The sequence below is a fragment of the Hibiscus syriacus genome, unplaced genomic scaffold (genome assembly GCF_006381635.1).
Source record: "Hibiscus syriacus cultivar Baekdansim isolate YM2019G1 unplaced genomic scaffold, ASM638163v2 tig00112383_pilon, whole genome shotgun sequence".
In the NCBI taxonomy this organism is placed as follows: domain Eukaryota; kingdom Viridiplantae; phylum Streptophyta; class Magnoliopsida; order Malvales; family Malvaceae; genus Hibiscus; species Hibiscus syriacus.
The window spans coordinates 1553981-1568604 of record NW_024063319.1 but is presented as its reverse complement, the minus strand read 5'-3'; the positions used below and the strand labels follow the sequence as shown (position 1 = coordinate 1568604).

Sequence of the window (14624 nt, the reverse complement as noted above, 5' to 3'; positions counted from 1 at the left end):
AACACTATTCTGATTCATTTTCAACCTCCCGTGTCCTCAACTCCTAGAGTGGATATAGCTAAGGAATTGAAAGGGTTAGGAGCACCCGAGTTTAAGGGAGAAGCTAAAGAAGGTCTTGTTGCTGCGGACCTTTGGTTAAATGATATTAAGATAATGCTAGATGGAATCCAGTGCTCTGAAGTGGAGGAATTAAATGGAATAGTATTGTTGTTGCATGGTCAAGCTAGAGTATGGTGGACAAATGTCACCATGAGATTGAGAAGTGATCAAGTGACATGGTCATTATTCTTAGAAGAATTCAAGCATAAGTATATTTGTGACCAGTTTATTAGACAAATGAAGTAAGAATTTTTTAGCCTAAAGTAAGGGAATCACACCGTGTATAAATACGAGTATGAGTTTAATAAGTTAAGTCATTTTGTTGCTGAACTTATTCCGACTGAGAAGAATGCATGTGAATGGTTTGTTGAAGGCTTACACCCTAGACTGAAAGAGGTGCTGATAGTTTTGAATATGTTCTCGTTTCAAGAGGTGGTCAATGGTGCTAGAGCTCTAGAGAGAGCTCAAAATGAGAGGTTTAGTGAGTAGAAAGTTCATATTTCTAAGAGAGTTGGTGTTTCATCTAGTTCAGCACCATCAGAGAGAAGTAGAGATTTTGATTCTCACCCTTAGAATATGTATGAGTCAGTTGCATATTCAGCTAAAAGATCAAATTTAAGTCAATCAATGCAATGTACTCATTGTGGAAATAATTATACCGGAGTATGTTGAGTAATCTCCGGAGCCTATTTTGGATGTGGCGACATAGGACATTTTATTCGAGATTATCCGTTCATGACTGATGAGAATGTACAAAGAGAGCGATCTGCTATGGTATCTCAGAGAAGTATAGGTAGAGGTCGTGGAAGAAATCAAATTGAGTCATCCACTCAACATGAGATGCGTTCAACTGCTCGGGTTTATAATTTAATGACTGGCGAAGATGATGTTAATCCAGAGATCATTGTAGGTACTTTTCAATAGTGTGGTAAAGTAGTTTTGTTTTGATAGATCCGGGATTAACATATTAATACATTAGTAGAAAATTAGTGATAGAATTGAAAATTCTGATTTGAAGTAATAAGTTATGAGGTGGTAGGGACTAAACCATTATGGCATGGTTCTCAAATGAATAAGCTGTGTGGAATTGGTTTGAGGTATGAGCAACTTATTCTGAAAAATATATAAGGAGTTTAGATGGTTATTAGTAAGTAATAACATAGAACAAGATTCTGTGTAAGTAGTGTCGATTATCAAGGTTATATGTATTGTACTTTGAATGAGGATTTTACAAGAGTAAGGTTTTGTTTATGTTGTAAGTTATTGGAGAATGAGGAAAAAATTAAAGTAGAGGTAGCAACATGGGAACGTGAAGATGATATGCGTAAATAGTAACCTTATCTCTTTGTATAGTGAAAATTTGAGGATGAATTATCTTAAGGGGGAGATTTGTAACATCCCAAAAATCAGGTTAGTGACTAAATTATAAGATTTTGAAACTTCATGTCTAATTTAGAAAAAAACAAAAAGTTTAGGGATTTAATTGGAAATTATTTGAGTATGATTGATTAGTAAAGATGGAAGGATAGAAATGCATATTGGTCTTTTGGCAATTAATGAATTTAAAATTATTTATGATGTTTTATATCTCCACGTGGAAAAGGGTTAAGAAAATCTAGAGTTTTCTCGTTCTTTCTCCATCCTTTCTTCCTCCTCTCTACGTGAGTGTTTGGCTAAGGTAAGGATTATTTTAATAGGTTATATCTTGCACTTGAGTCATGGTTTTGAATCTTGAGGTGTTAGGAAAGCTTAAAGTGGTTTAAAACAAAAGGATGGATAAGTTATGGGAGAAAGTATATAAGAGGTTTTTAAGTGAAATTATGAAAAAAGAGTTAGTAATTGAATTTTGAAGCTGAATTTGACTTGTCATCAGTAGAGATAAGAAGTCTAAGGTGTTAGAAATGAAATTAGAACATGTTAAAAATTTAGTAAGATTCTTAGTTTCAAGAATTATGATGAGATATTGAAGATGATAAAGTGTTATAAAATGGTTTAAGTGAGTATAGTTGAGTTTTATGGCATGAAAGAAGTTGTAAAGTGGAGTTTAAATAATTTTTAGTAACATTTCGGGTTAAAGGAAGGAGTTCTGGGTTAGGGGTAACGGTACTGTATAAACAGTACCGATACTTCAAGTAAAAATTAGACAAAAATTGCCATAAGCTATAGTAAAGGAATTCTTTAGGGAAGTATCGATACTGAAGTAGTAGTATCGGTACTGGGGGTATCGATACCAATAAGTAGGTATCGGTACCATTTTTAGAATAAATTACAGAATCGAGAAAGGGTATCGATACTGAAGTATAGTATCGATACCCTAGTAAAGAAGTATATGTACTATACCTAAGGTACTGATACTATTCATATGGAAATGGTTAAATTAAGTGCTTTGTTTAGCATATGTTCTTAAGGAATTATTTATAGTAATTGAACTCCGATATTCATATAGGTCGTATATTTGTGTAGATATCGAACAAAAGCAAAGTCTGGACAATTCGACGAAGTAAGACTGAGCAAGAGAGAGATAAAGAGTTGGTTGGACTAAGTGAGGCTAAGGTGAGTGCATACTATTATTTATATGGTGTTTTATGGAAATGAGACTTGCGATGAGTTTATTTCCAATGTTTCCATTGCATGATTCCATGAATATAATTATATGTCTATGTGTTATATGCATCATTATATATGAGTTATATTTTACATGTTATCATATGTAACCATGATTTGGGTGTATATATGAGAACAAGAGATAAGTTATATGAATATGATATATGTGAATACGTGTATATGTGACTATATGAACATGTGGATATATGTTATGAGATATGATCTATGTGACTGCTTGACTATATGAAATAAGAGAATAAATTATATAAATAGTAAGCCCATATTATGTACTATGAGAGCTGAGGGTATAATTGGTATGCCAAGAGTTGAGGGTTCTACGCGGTCCTTCGGGACATATATGTGGTCCTTCGAGAGATATATGTGGTCATTCGAGATAATTATACGAGGTCCTTCGGGATAATTTTATATAGCACTCGGTGTAAATTTATACGAGCTGTGGTGACAAAATTTGTGCACAACCTCAATGCACTCACATATCTTTAGTTCTTGTTAAATTCATGATCATATGTGTTCTTATTTGTGTAAGATATGATGATTCAGGTAAGATATGAATGTATGTAACTATATGCTATGAAAGTAAATGCATGTTTCATTAGTTCATTTATGCATATATGCCTCACTAAGTTTGTGACTTAGTGTGTGAGTGTTTCACACGTAGGATAGAAAAAACCTGAGGAGAAAGGATAAGAAGTTGGGATGGCATATCTTTACTCATATCAGATCAGAAGCAATATATGTATAAGGTTTTTTTTTTTGTTATAAGAATTATGGTTGGCATGTAATTATAAGTTTAAATAATATATGCTCTGATCGATTTTGTAAACCTTTTCATTATAATTATGTAAATTATCTAGTTTATTTAATATAAGTTCCAAATTTTCCACTATTTTGTACAAGAAAAATGATTTGAAAAGTTAATGTGACACCTCGGGTCGAATACGGGTTGGGGTGTTACATTAGCAATTGAGCAAACACCTTCAATTTTGGTTTTGATTGCTTCTATGGCTCTAACTACCATCCTTGGCATGGATGTATCGTAAGGCCTTTCAAAGACGTGGATGTCCCATTGATTACTGTGATGGCTAGCTCTAGACAGTGACTATTGATTCTTCGTCATAAGATAATAGCACGTACATAGTCTCCAAAGCTTGAAATGATGGATTCTCTTTTCAAAGAAATGATGAAAGCTCTATTGGATTTCTACACAAGTTCATACATATGAAGCCAAATTTATCAGGGGCAAAAATTTGTTGGTACAAGAAGAAATTGACACGAGTCAAGTTCACAATAGTACACTCTGGCTGAAAATGCATACAACTGAATCAGGGATAGAATGGAGACTGTCGTGCAACCATTCCCATCACAGATCAAGAAAACATACAACAACATAAACATATACGTCACATGAATTTGCACCTTTGCATCATACATTCATCGTTGTATTGCAATAAAAAAGGTTTTTCCCTTCTCATAAGGATGTCGTTATAATCTTTTTTGAGAAACTAATTTCGTATTTCTCAAGATTGATCATCTAAGAACATCAATCATGTCTTTCTTAAGATTGTTTTCCCCTGGAATACTTATTTCATTTTTTTGCAAATGTCATTTTTCTCCTCTCACGAGCACATCATCTAATTCTCCTCCCTCAAGATCATTTTCTCCTCTCATGAGGACAAATTCAAAAGGTCATTTTCATCAAAATAAAAATCAAATCAAATACATGAAATAAACTTCATCTTGACATCCATAAAAACATCCAAGATAGTCATTCATAAATGCATCATTTTTTTATAGATCTTTCGGGAAAGAAAAGTTTGGTGATGACTAGACATCCTCAACACGAAAGAACAACATCGTTCACTAATTTGACGTCATGAAGTGAATGACCAGATCTTTTAAAGGTGACTAGATCTCCTCAATAAGAAGGAGCAATGTCATCATTGGATTTGACACCGAGCAACGATTAGTTCTCCTCAACATGAATGAGAAATGTCATTTTTAAAGAGAAAATACCTCCAGATAACTAGACTTCCTTAGCAAGAAAGAACAATGTTGTCTCAAGAATCAAAATGACTAGTCATCCTCATCAAGAAGGAACCATGTCAAATTGAGCCGTCAAAATACGACCAGTCGTCCTCACGCGAAAGAACGATGTTATTTTCATATTTCCCAAGAGAAGAAAGTATTAAGGCAACTATATCTCCTCAAGATGCAAGAGCAGACTGTCTGTCACCGTTGAGATTGTTTCTCTTGAAACAAAGTTTTGTCTCATTTGAGATAGTTTTTCTTGAAACAAAACTGGTCTCACTTGAGATTGTTTTCCTAAAAAAAAATTCTTGCTTGAGACAGTTTCTCTTGAAATATAAACCTTTGAGATTGTTTCTCTCCAAACAAAGTTTCGTCTCGCTTGAGATAGTTTCTTTTGAAACACAAGCCTTTGAGACTATTTCTTTCAAAACAAATTTTGTCTTGCTTGAGATAGTTTTCTCTCGAAACACACATTTGAAAATTTTGAACTTGAAACAAAATTGATCACACTTGAGATTGTTTTCCTAAAAACAAATTTCGTCTCGTTTGAGATAATTTTCCCTCGAAACATAAATTTTGAAATTGTTTCACACGAAACAAAATTTTATCTCACCTGAGATAGCTTCTATAGAAATAAATTTATTTCCACTTATTTGATTTCGCTCAAATGTTGAATATTTGACAGGAATTCGAAGAGTTGGAAGAGAATTTCATTCCACAAACCCATGTTGAAGAAGAATATTTCATTTTCAAGTCAATCATTGGAAACCATGACTAGATCTCCTCAACGAGAAGGAGCAATGCCATCATTAGATTTGACACCGAACAACGATTAGCTCTCCTCAGCATGAAGGAGCAATGTCATTCTCAAAATCAAACTATCTTCAGACAATTAGACTTACTCATCAAGAAGGAACAACATTGTCTTCAGATTCACAATCCTTCAAGAACAACTAGTTTTCGTCACTAAGAAGGAACAATGTCCAATCAAACTGTCAATGTACGGCTAGACATCCTCAACATGAAGGAACAATGTCATCCACCGACCAGATCTCCTCAACATGAAGGAGCAACATCATACTCAAACAATCAGACTTCCTCAACGCAAAGGAACCACGTTATCTTTAAATTATCCAGCTTGACTCGACTTCCTCAACAAGAAAGAACATCATTTGAAAGCGGCCAGGACTCTTCAACATGGATGAGCAGTGTCGTCTTCAACACTAAATTATCTCTAGATTGATCCGACTTCCTCAACGATAAGGAACAACTTCATCTTCAGCAAACAATTTACCTGAAAACAGCCAGAACTCTGCAACATGGATGAGCAGTGTCGTCTTTAACATTAAATTACCTTGAGGCAGTCAGATTTCCTCAACATGAAGGAACAATATTGTATCAGATATGTCTTCGTTCGAGATATGACCAGATGTCCTCAACATGAAGGAACAATGTCATCTTTAAATCATCTGTTTTCAGACAAAGAATTAGATCGAACATCATAGCTAGAAAAAATTAGTGTTCATGGTCTTTTCCCTGTTCTCATCATGTGCCAATTGGCACAAAGACAAATCATTCGGTTGAAAGATCGAGATAAAAATCAAATAGAAGACTAATGAGGGATATTGGAGCCCGAATATGGAGTTGCATTGTGTTCAGACAAAATTAGGCCATTATTTTTCTTTGCTTCGTCATTGTTCACATAACAGACAGGTAAAGAGGGGCAGCTGTAATACACTAATTTTGTTCGAAAATTAAAATTAGATTGAAGACACTTGAGAATTAGTTTGAAGATGGTCGTGCATCGATTGGCTCAAGTGGAATTGGTAACATGATCAAAAAAATCATGAAATTCTACATTTGAGGCGTAGAGAGACTTTGACCAAGAATGATGAATTTTTAGCGCATATTTAAGTTGCTTTAGTGGTCATATATTCATTCAAGGAATTTAAAATTCCAAATTATAAATTTGGTGATGAATAAAGACCAAACTCTTATTTTTACCATTTGTAACTTTGAGAGGGGTTTAAAAGCCAAACAAAAAGCAGAAAGAAGCCCCCTTTCCCCCGAAATATTGGGGAAAATAAAGGTAACTTTTCTTTTATTCTCCACTTTTCTTTCTCCCGTTTCTCTTCCTTTTTTTGGGCCAGGATATAGCTTAGGGTGGCCACCGTTCAGCAGTGGTCAGTGAGTGAGGGAGACTGAATTATAGTCAAGCAATGCCCGTTGTTGGTGGTCGGCAATGTCCTCTTGCGTTGGAGAGTCAGTTAGTTTTTTTGGGTCTCAGTTCTTAGGAGTTTGTCCCTAAATCAGGGCTTTAGATTTTGTTTAGGAAGCTTTTGGGGTGGTTCGGTGGCGGTGGTCGGGCTGAGTGGCCACCTAGACACTGTGGCCGGTGATAAGTTTTGAAGCTTTGGGAGCTTCTTTGCCTGGCAGTAAAAAATGGGGGGTGAAGTTGTTTGGTTTATCCTCTTTCGGTCATAGTCGGGGTCGCCGATTAGAGTAGGATGGTCATTGGTCCAGTGACCGATGTGCGAGGGTTGACGTTCGATTTAGAGCCCTGAAAAGGGTTTATTCGTGAGACAGGGAGATGAAACAAGTTTTATTATTTTTTGGGTAAATTACGCTAAGGTCCTTAGACCTTTAGCTTGTTCTTACCTTTTAGTCACCATTACGGTCAAATTACTCTCGAGTCCTCTCAGTTTAAGCATGTTTCACACTTTGGTTACTATCGGGGGAAAATCACCTTTAGTCCTCTATATTTTAGCCCTTTTTGCACTCTGGTCACTTATTTTTTTTTATTTCAAATATACATGATGGTTTTACTAACTTTTAATTTGGTAACTATTTTGCTATGTTATTTATTTCAAGTTAACTACTAACTTTTATTTTGCTGCATATTAACCACTGACATTTATTTATCGTTGATATTCGATTTAACCTTGTGGTGACCCAGTTTGGGATATGATCCACATTATTATGGGCCGGACTCTTCTAACCACTAACCGCTAATTTTTCTAACAGCTAACATTTCTAACTGCTAACCACTAACAGCTAACTTTTCTAATAGCTAACCTTTCTAACCGCTAACTTTTCTAATAGTTAACCTTTCTAACCGCTAATTACTAACCGCTAACCTTTTATTTATTTGTTTGTTCTATTTTATGTTCGAACCATGTAGGACCTTGCGACGACCCGCCCTGAGGTATGACTCGCATTATTTACAGTCCAGGATAAATAATAAAATTTGACACTAACATTTTATTTTTACGCATTTTATTTTCGTTACTTAATTTTATGCACTTTTAAATTTATGCATTTTATTTTCTTTATTTAATTTCAATCATTACATTTTATTTGCTTTAATGTTCTAATCTTTTATTTTTGTCTCTTTATTTTTCAGTACTTTGATTTTTATTCCTTTAATTATTTTGTTTTATTCTCTGTTTATTTTATTTTGGTCCCTTAAAGTTTAGTTACTAAAATTTGATATATTTTCTTAATTTAACTTTAATTGATGTCTTCTTTTATTACTATATTATTTTATGCAGTTACCGACAGTCAATTTATATTCGAATGATAATATTTTGATAATAATGAGAAGGGAATATTCTTGTATAGATGAGAAATAGATGGGATCGTTTTCCTGTTGGAGGAATTGTAAATCTCTAGATTTCTTATCCAAAATTAAAGAATTTTCTCTAATAACTGATTCAAAAAAATTAATCAATATTCAATAAATGGATCATAATTTAATTTTTAATATTCGAATTTATAATTTTCACCATGTACATAATATATAAGCGCCTAAGTACCAATTTTGGGCGTTGTGGAGGTGTTTTTCATTCCCTACGCGTAATCAACTTCCGGATCATTAAAAAATAAATTTTTGGTAAACGCATACTAACTTTTATTTTTTAAATGATTTTTTCTGAGTTGTTTAAAAGATATTTTTTTAGGTATTCGACCTACCTAACCAAAAGGTTGATGGCGACTTCAAATCAATTTAATCAAAATAAATATAAAAATTTAAAATTTTCTAAATGAGTTGTAAATTCGAGGTTTTCATCGAAAATTTATTTTTTTCGTCAAAAAAGAAGTTACAACACCGTTATTGGATTGTAACATTAGACTTGTATTGTGGTAAGTAAAGATTATGCCGATATAGATTTAGATGTCTCGTTAGAGTCAAATATGTTACCTTTGACATTTACGTCTAAAGAAAAACAGTGCGAGGATTAAAATGCACTATTCCAATTGTATCTTCATTTTTTAATGAACTTATATAGGATGTGTTAAAGAAGAAGATTGGCGTTGTAACACCCAATATTCGATCAGAGCAATTCGATTCAGGCACACGCTGTCACATTAATTATCGAAGTGGCATTGTACAAAATCACTATCTTTTTCATTTAATACACGACCACAATAAAAATAAAAACATATAACATATAACGGAAGAAAAAAATAATTGTATCCTCGAAATCGGTTAAAAATTAATTCAACCTCTCTATTTTTTAATAGAATTCAATCTCTCTATATTTTACATAAATTTAATTTTTTATTATATCATCATTCATATGTGAATTATCACATAATATTATAAATCACCATGTAAGTACGATAAATTATCATGTTGAAATAGTCGATATTGATTAGAAAATAAAATTAAAGTAATGAAGTGTGTTTAAGGATAAAATTAATACAATTATAAAGTAAAAACAAAATTCTGAAATCCATTAGTGAAGGTCAACTTGACAGGTGGTGATTCTATCCTTCCATTTTTATCCATATAAGATTAGAGACAATAGTATTTATGTATGAAAAAGGGGAGAGAGATATTTATGTAAATAATTAACCCCCTAAAGGATGAGCACAATAGTAGGGTCCATGTAATGACGTGGCTAAGATAAGAACCACATTCTAATACTAATCTTCTTTTATTTAATTTGTTTCCTTGGCCTTCCTTTCTTCTTAAAAAGAAAAAAAAAACAAATTTATGCCATACTTATCCTACTCGTCCCCACACTCCATCGCGAGTTCTCTCGATGAACTCCACTCGCTCCACTACCAAACCAGAATTTAAGGTTCGATTCCATAATTTGTAGGGAAATTACATAATTGATCATTTTCTCCAAAAACATAATTTTCTTTATTAAATTTAAAAAATATAGTATTTAGTGAATTTTATTTTTATTTAATTAAAATATAATTACAGAATATTAATTGTCGTTAGACCGTTAACGGATTACTAGCATGACTAGGGATAGGCACATGTCGAGTTGAAAATTTTACCCCCTCCACCCAACTCGAAAAATCTACACCCTCCGTCCGACTCAAATTCAACCATGACTTTTTGAGATAAATTTGAAAACCCTACCCGAAATAATAAAAAATATTATTTTTTATTCACTAAAAATAGGGATTTAATTGAAAAATAATATATAGGGGTATTATTATAATTATCCCTAAATATATAAGGTAAAATTATATATTTTTTTTTGGTAGGGTCGGGTCAGGTATTTTTCATTCTAAACCAGAACCCGACCCGAACTTCACCTTTAAGAAAACACGACCCGAACCTAATTTTTTTAAATCGACCCGATCGAATCTGATCGGGTCAAAACCCGATCGAATCTGATCGGGTCAAAACCCGTCAGGTTCGGATCCCATGCCCATCCATAAGCGTGACAATAAATTCATAAAATTAAAAAAGATAAACTACACAAATGGTCATTAATGTTTCAGTAAGCTTTTATTTTTCCTACTAAAGTTTCAAAAGTAACAAATTAGTCACTAAAACATCAAATAGGTACTTAAACAACGATTTTATATCTAATTTACCTCAAAAGTTTTCTAATTTTTCCAATTTCCCCAAATTTTATATATATATATATATATTAAATTAAAAAAATAAAACTAGTCATGAAGCAATCGAATATTTCAAATGATAATTGGAAAATTAGAATATTTTTTAGAATAAATTAGATATAAAATCATTGTTCAATGACCTATTTGATGTTTTAGTAACCAATTTTTTATTTTTGAAACTTTATTGAGGCAAAATGAAAACTTACCCAAACATTAGTGACCATTTGTGTAATTTACCCTTTTAAATTTTATAAGCTAATTGTGTCACGTCAGCATTCAATTAAAGATATAACGATTATTAATCCTCAGTGACCACACCTTAATTAAATAAAAACAAAAGTGACTAAATATTATATTTTTGAATTCAACGAGAAAAAATGTACAAAACTTAAATTATGGTAATCGATCCTATAGTTTAGCCATTATTTTTTTGTTAGTCTAAAATAATTATAATATAGTATTTTAAAGATCATTCGATAATAAATATTCAAACACCTCAATTACTAAGAAACAAAATTTTCAAGAAAAACAATCATATCTTACTTGGTTGATGCCAAAATATTATAATATAAATGGATGAGTCTAGAGTGAATGACACACATTGATGTACGCCATTAATGATGTGCACCAATATGCACAACTAATATAAAATTATGATAAAAAATCATAAATAATCATTAATTTTATTAAAATAATTTCATTTTTCATTGGATTTTTAAAATTTATAAAATAAACATTAGATTTTAGATTTTATTTAAAAAGTAGGTAGAAACTATAAAGTATTGTTAAGGGGTGACATGGCATGCTCAATTAATAGAAAATATCTTATTTTGAACCCTCAATTATAACTAAATTTTTATTTTGATATTTTTTTCAATATTTTTAAATAATAATTTCAAAAAATTTAGAAAATTTAGAATTTAAAAAAAATATGAAAATAATTTTTTTTTAAATTAAAAATTAAATTTTTAGAAACTTTTTCATTCATCAAATTATTTTATAACTAATTATTTATTAATTGATATTGTATTTGTAAAATCAAAATTATATAATTTTCAAGATAAAAATTAATTATCGAATGATATAATTATTTTTATTAAATGATATGATTGAAGCATTTGACTTTTGTTTAAAAAGTTTAAACACTTTTAAAAAAATGCATCCAAAAAATTATCGTATCACATTAATAAAAAAATACATCTAAACTTAAATAAAAGTAATTGAAACAATATCCCTAACTTTTAAAGTTTTAATAATCTATCGAGTAATTTATATATTATAAATTCAATATTAATAATATGACACTAAAAATAATATTTATTTTATTTATATCCATTTTATTTTCAATTCAACAAATATAATAAATTATTTTAATTAAAATTAACAGTAAAATAAAATTGTAGTTACAATTAAAATGTCAAATGAGATATTATTTTATTAATTTAATATGTCACATCATATCTTTAATGATAGATAACGGTGTTGTGCTCATTTTGTAACAAAATTTAAAGTTTAATGCCTAATGTATACGTTTTGAAAGTTTGATACCTAAAAGGATCATTTCAATGTAGTTTAATGTCCATTTATAAATTTTACGTTATCAAGACATCGATTCTAAAATTTTCTAATATAGATATATAATAGTAAGTGTTAGTATGTGATTGGTTGATATACGGGAGGAATACAAGTCAGTCCGTATTCTTTGGGGTGGTAGGTGTTGAGAGTGTCACGTGTTGTCCACGTTCTTACCCGTTGTGGCAGTTGATAACGATACGAGGTTCATGCCTTGGATGAGCAGCGGCCAATCACACGACAGCTTCAACCATAAAAGGCGTAGCCCTCTCCTTGCAAACATTTCAAACACCCTTCTTCCTCCTCATCCTCTTTTAGCTTTTCTTAATCCAGTTTTCCTTCTTTGCATGTGCTACAAGTAACACAATGGAAATCAGAACCAGCTCTGAACTCCCACCTGGTTTCAGGTTCCACCCCACGGACGAAGAACTCATCGTGTTTTACCTTAGAAACCAGGCCAAATCTAAGCCATGCCCCGTTTCCATAATCCCAGAAGTTGATATCTACAAATTCGATCCATGGCAATTACCCGGTTAGTATGGTTTGTTATTACTCACCCTCAAATATCATCTATTTGATCTCCATGCTGAATATGTAGTGTTTTGCCTGTGCTTTTTGAAGATAAAGCCGAGTTCGGTGAAAATGAATGGTATTTCTTTACCCCACGAGACAGGAAGTATCCTAATGGGGTTCGACCCAACAGGGCCGCCGTGTCGGGGTATTGGAAGGCTACCGGCACCGACAAAGCCATATACGGTGGTTCCAGATGTGTGGGAGTGAAGAAAGCTCTTGTGTTCTACAGGGGCAGGCCACCAAAGGGAGTCAAGACTGATTGGATCATGCATGAGTATCGGTTAAGCGATTCTAGAAATCAAATCAGCATGCAAAATGGATCCATGAGAGTAAGTCTGTCATTTTTTTAGTATTGCTTGTGATGAAAGTAAACTGACTAGAACCAGGGGTTTGTTTCAGCTGGATGATTGGGTCCTTTGCCGAATCTACAAGAAGAAGAGCTCGGGATCAGGAGGAAAGGTTTTGGAACAAAACGGTGACGAGTCAAGCACCCGAATTGACTCAGTTCCTCATCTGCTGGAATTGGATTACACGGGTCCAGATTCCCAGCTTTTTGGTGAAAATACATACTCCAATACAAGCTTTGAATATTTCCCCAACACCATAGGACAAATGCCTTACCAATACACTGATTCAGCGAAGCTTCAAGCGAACGAGAATGGGTTCTTGAACCAACAAGCATACATCAATCCCCTGCTGCATCAGTTTCAATAATAGAGATTGTTTTCACCTTAACGAAAATGTAATAAAAAAATATTAGCTGATAGGTTATATATTTTAAATGATTATATATTGTGATATAATTTGCTTGAAATATATAAAAAAATCTTAAAGATGAATAAAACAGATGTATTTTAAATATTTAATAAATATAGGTTATGCTTGTCCGTTACAAAATTAGGAAGTCCATTTGGAGTGTCGGCATCGATGAGGATAATGATGAGACAGAAAAGAAGATATTTTGCAATATAAAACTTGGAATAAGATATTTTAAATACTTGGCGGACTTTTGGGATACTTACCACACCAAAAACTACTACTTGGGAAAGTTTGAAGCCGGTGGCCAAAACACATTGGATAGAATAAGATATTAGGTTTTTCAAACAAAATTAATTGTTCAAATTACGATATTTGAAGGGAATAAATTAAATTAAAAATATTATTTTTTGTAGTAAAATCTTATAATACTCAGTTTAGATTAATTGATTAATTAATTATAGAAAAAAGGTAAATTATACCAGTGACCATCCAACTATAACCATTTTTTATTCCGAGCATCATTTTTGAATTCTTGTCAATCAGACCGTCTTACTATTTAAATACATTCAATCAGACCACTAGCCGTTAGGAATTAATGGAAGTGTTGATGTGACTGTTAATAAAATTGGTATAATTACACATTTAATTCTCATTACGTATACATTCTATAAAATTAGTCATAATTTAAAATTAAATAGATAAGTTTAATGCTCTGATTACATGAAGACATGTGTCGATGGTGACATTATCATGACACATGTCACAACATTATTGGAGGGTTTTTTCTTAATTTAATTAATTTTTAATTTAAAGATTTCATTCCTCCAATTAGATGATAACATGTGAGACCATATGATGACACGTGAGACCATATGATGAAAGAAAATTGAAATGAATTGAAAAAAAAAAACTGCAAGGGGTATTTAATATTTAACTTATATCATTAAGAAGCCGGGAAAAAAAGTAACAGTCAAAAAAATCGAACCTTAACATATTACGAAATATAAAGAAAACTTACGCTTATAATTCAAAATAAATATTATTAAGTAATTAAATATATTAAATTTAATTTAAAATATAAATATATTAAATTTATT

At 31.9% G+C, this 14624-nt stretch overlaps 1 protein-coding gene across 1 annotated transcript; it reads left to right on the top strand.

The window, feature by feature from the left end:
• Positions 1–12470: 12470 nt before the first annotated feature.
• LOC120178819 (NAC domain-containing protein 1-like) lies at positions 12471–13530 on the top strand. The gene is made up of 3 exons (XM_039184603.1): positions 12471–12727; positions 12817–13097; positions 13168–13530. The coding sequence occupies exons 1-3, from the start codon at positions 12562–12564 to the stop codon at positions 13480–13482; spliced, it is 762 nt and encodes a 253-aa protein (XP_039040534.1). The 5' UTR covers positions 12471–12561; the 3' UTR covers positions 13483–13530.
• Positions 13531–14624: the final 1094 nt, after the last annotated feature.

Excerpts from the sequence above, each read along its gene's own strand:
- LOC120178819 (XM_039184603.1), top strand. The coding sequence starts at position 12,562 with ATGGAAATCAGAACCAGCTCTGAACTCCCACCTGGTTTCAGGTTCCAC. Across the intron at positions 12,728-12,816 it reads CGATCCATGGCAATTACCCG|ATAAAGCCGAGTTCGGTGAA; the intron begins GTTAGTATGGTT and ends TGCTTTTTGAAG. Across the intron at positions 13,098-13,167 it reads TGCAAAATGGATCCATGAGA|CTGGATGATTGGGTCCTTTG; the intron begins GTAAGTCTGTCA and ends GGTTTGTTTCAG.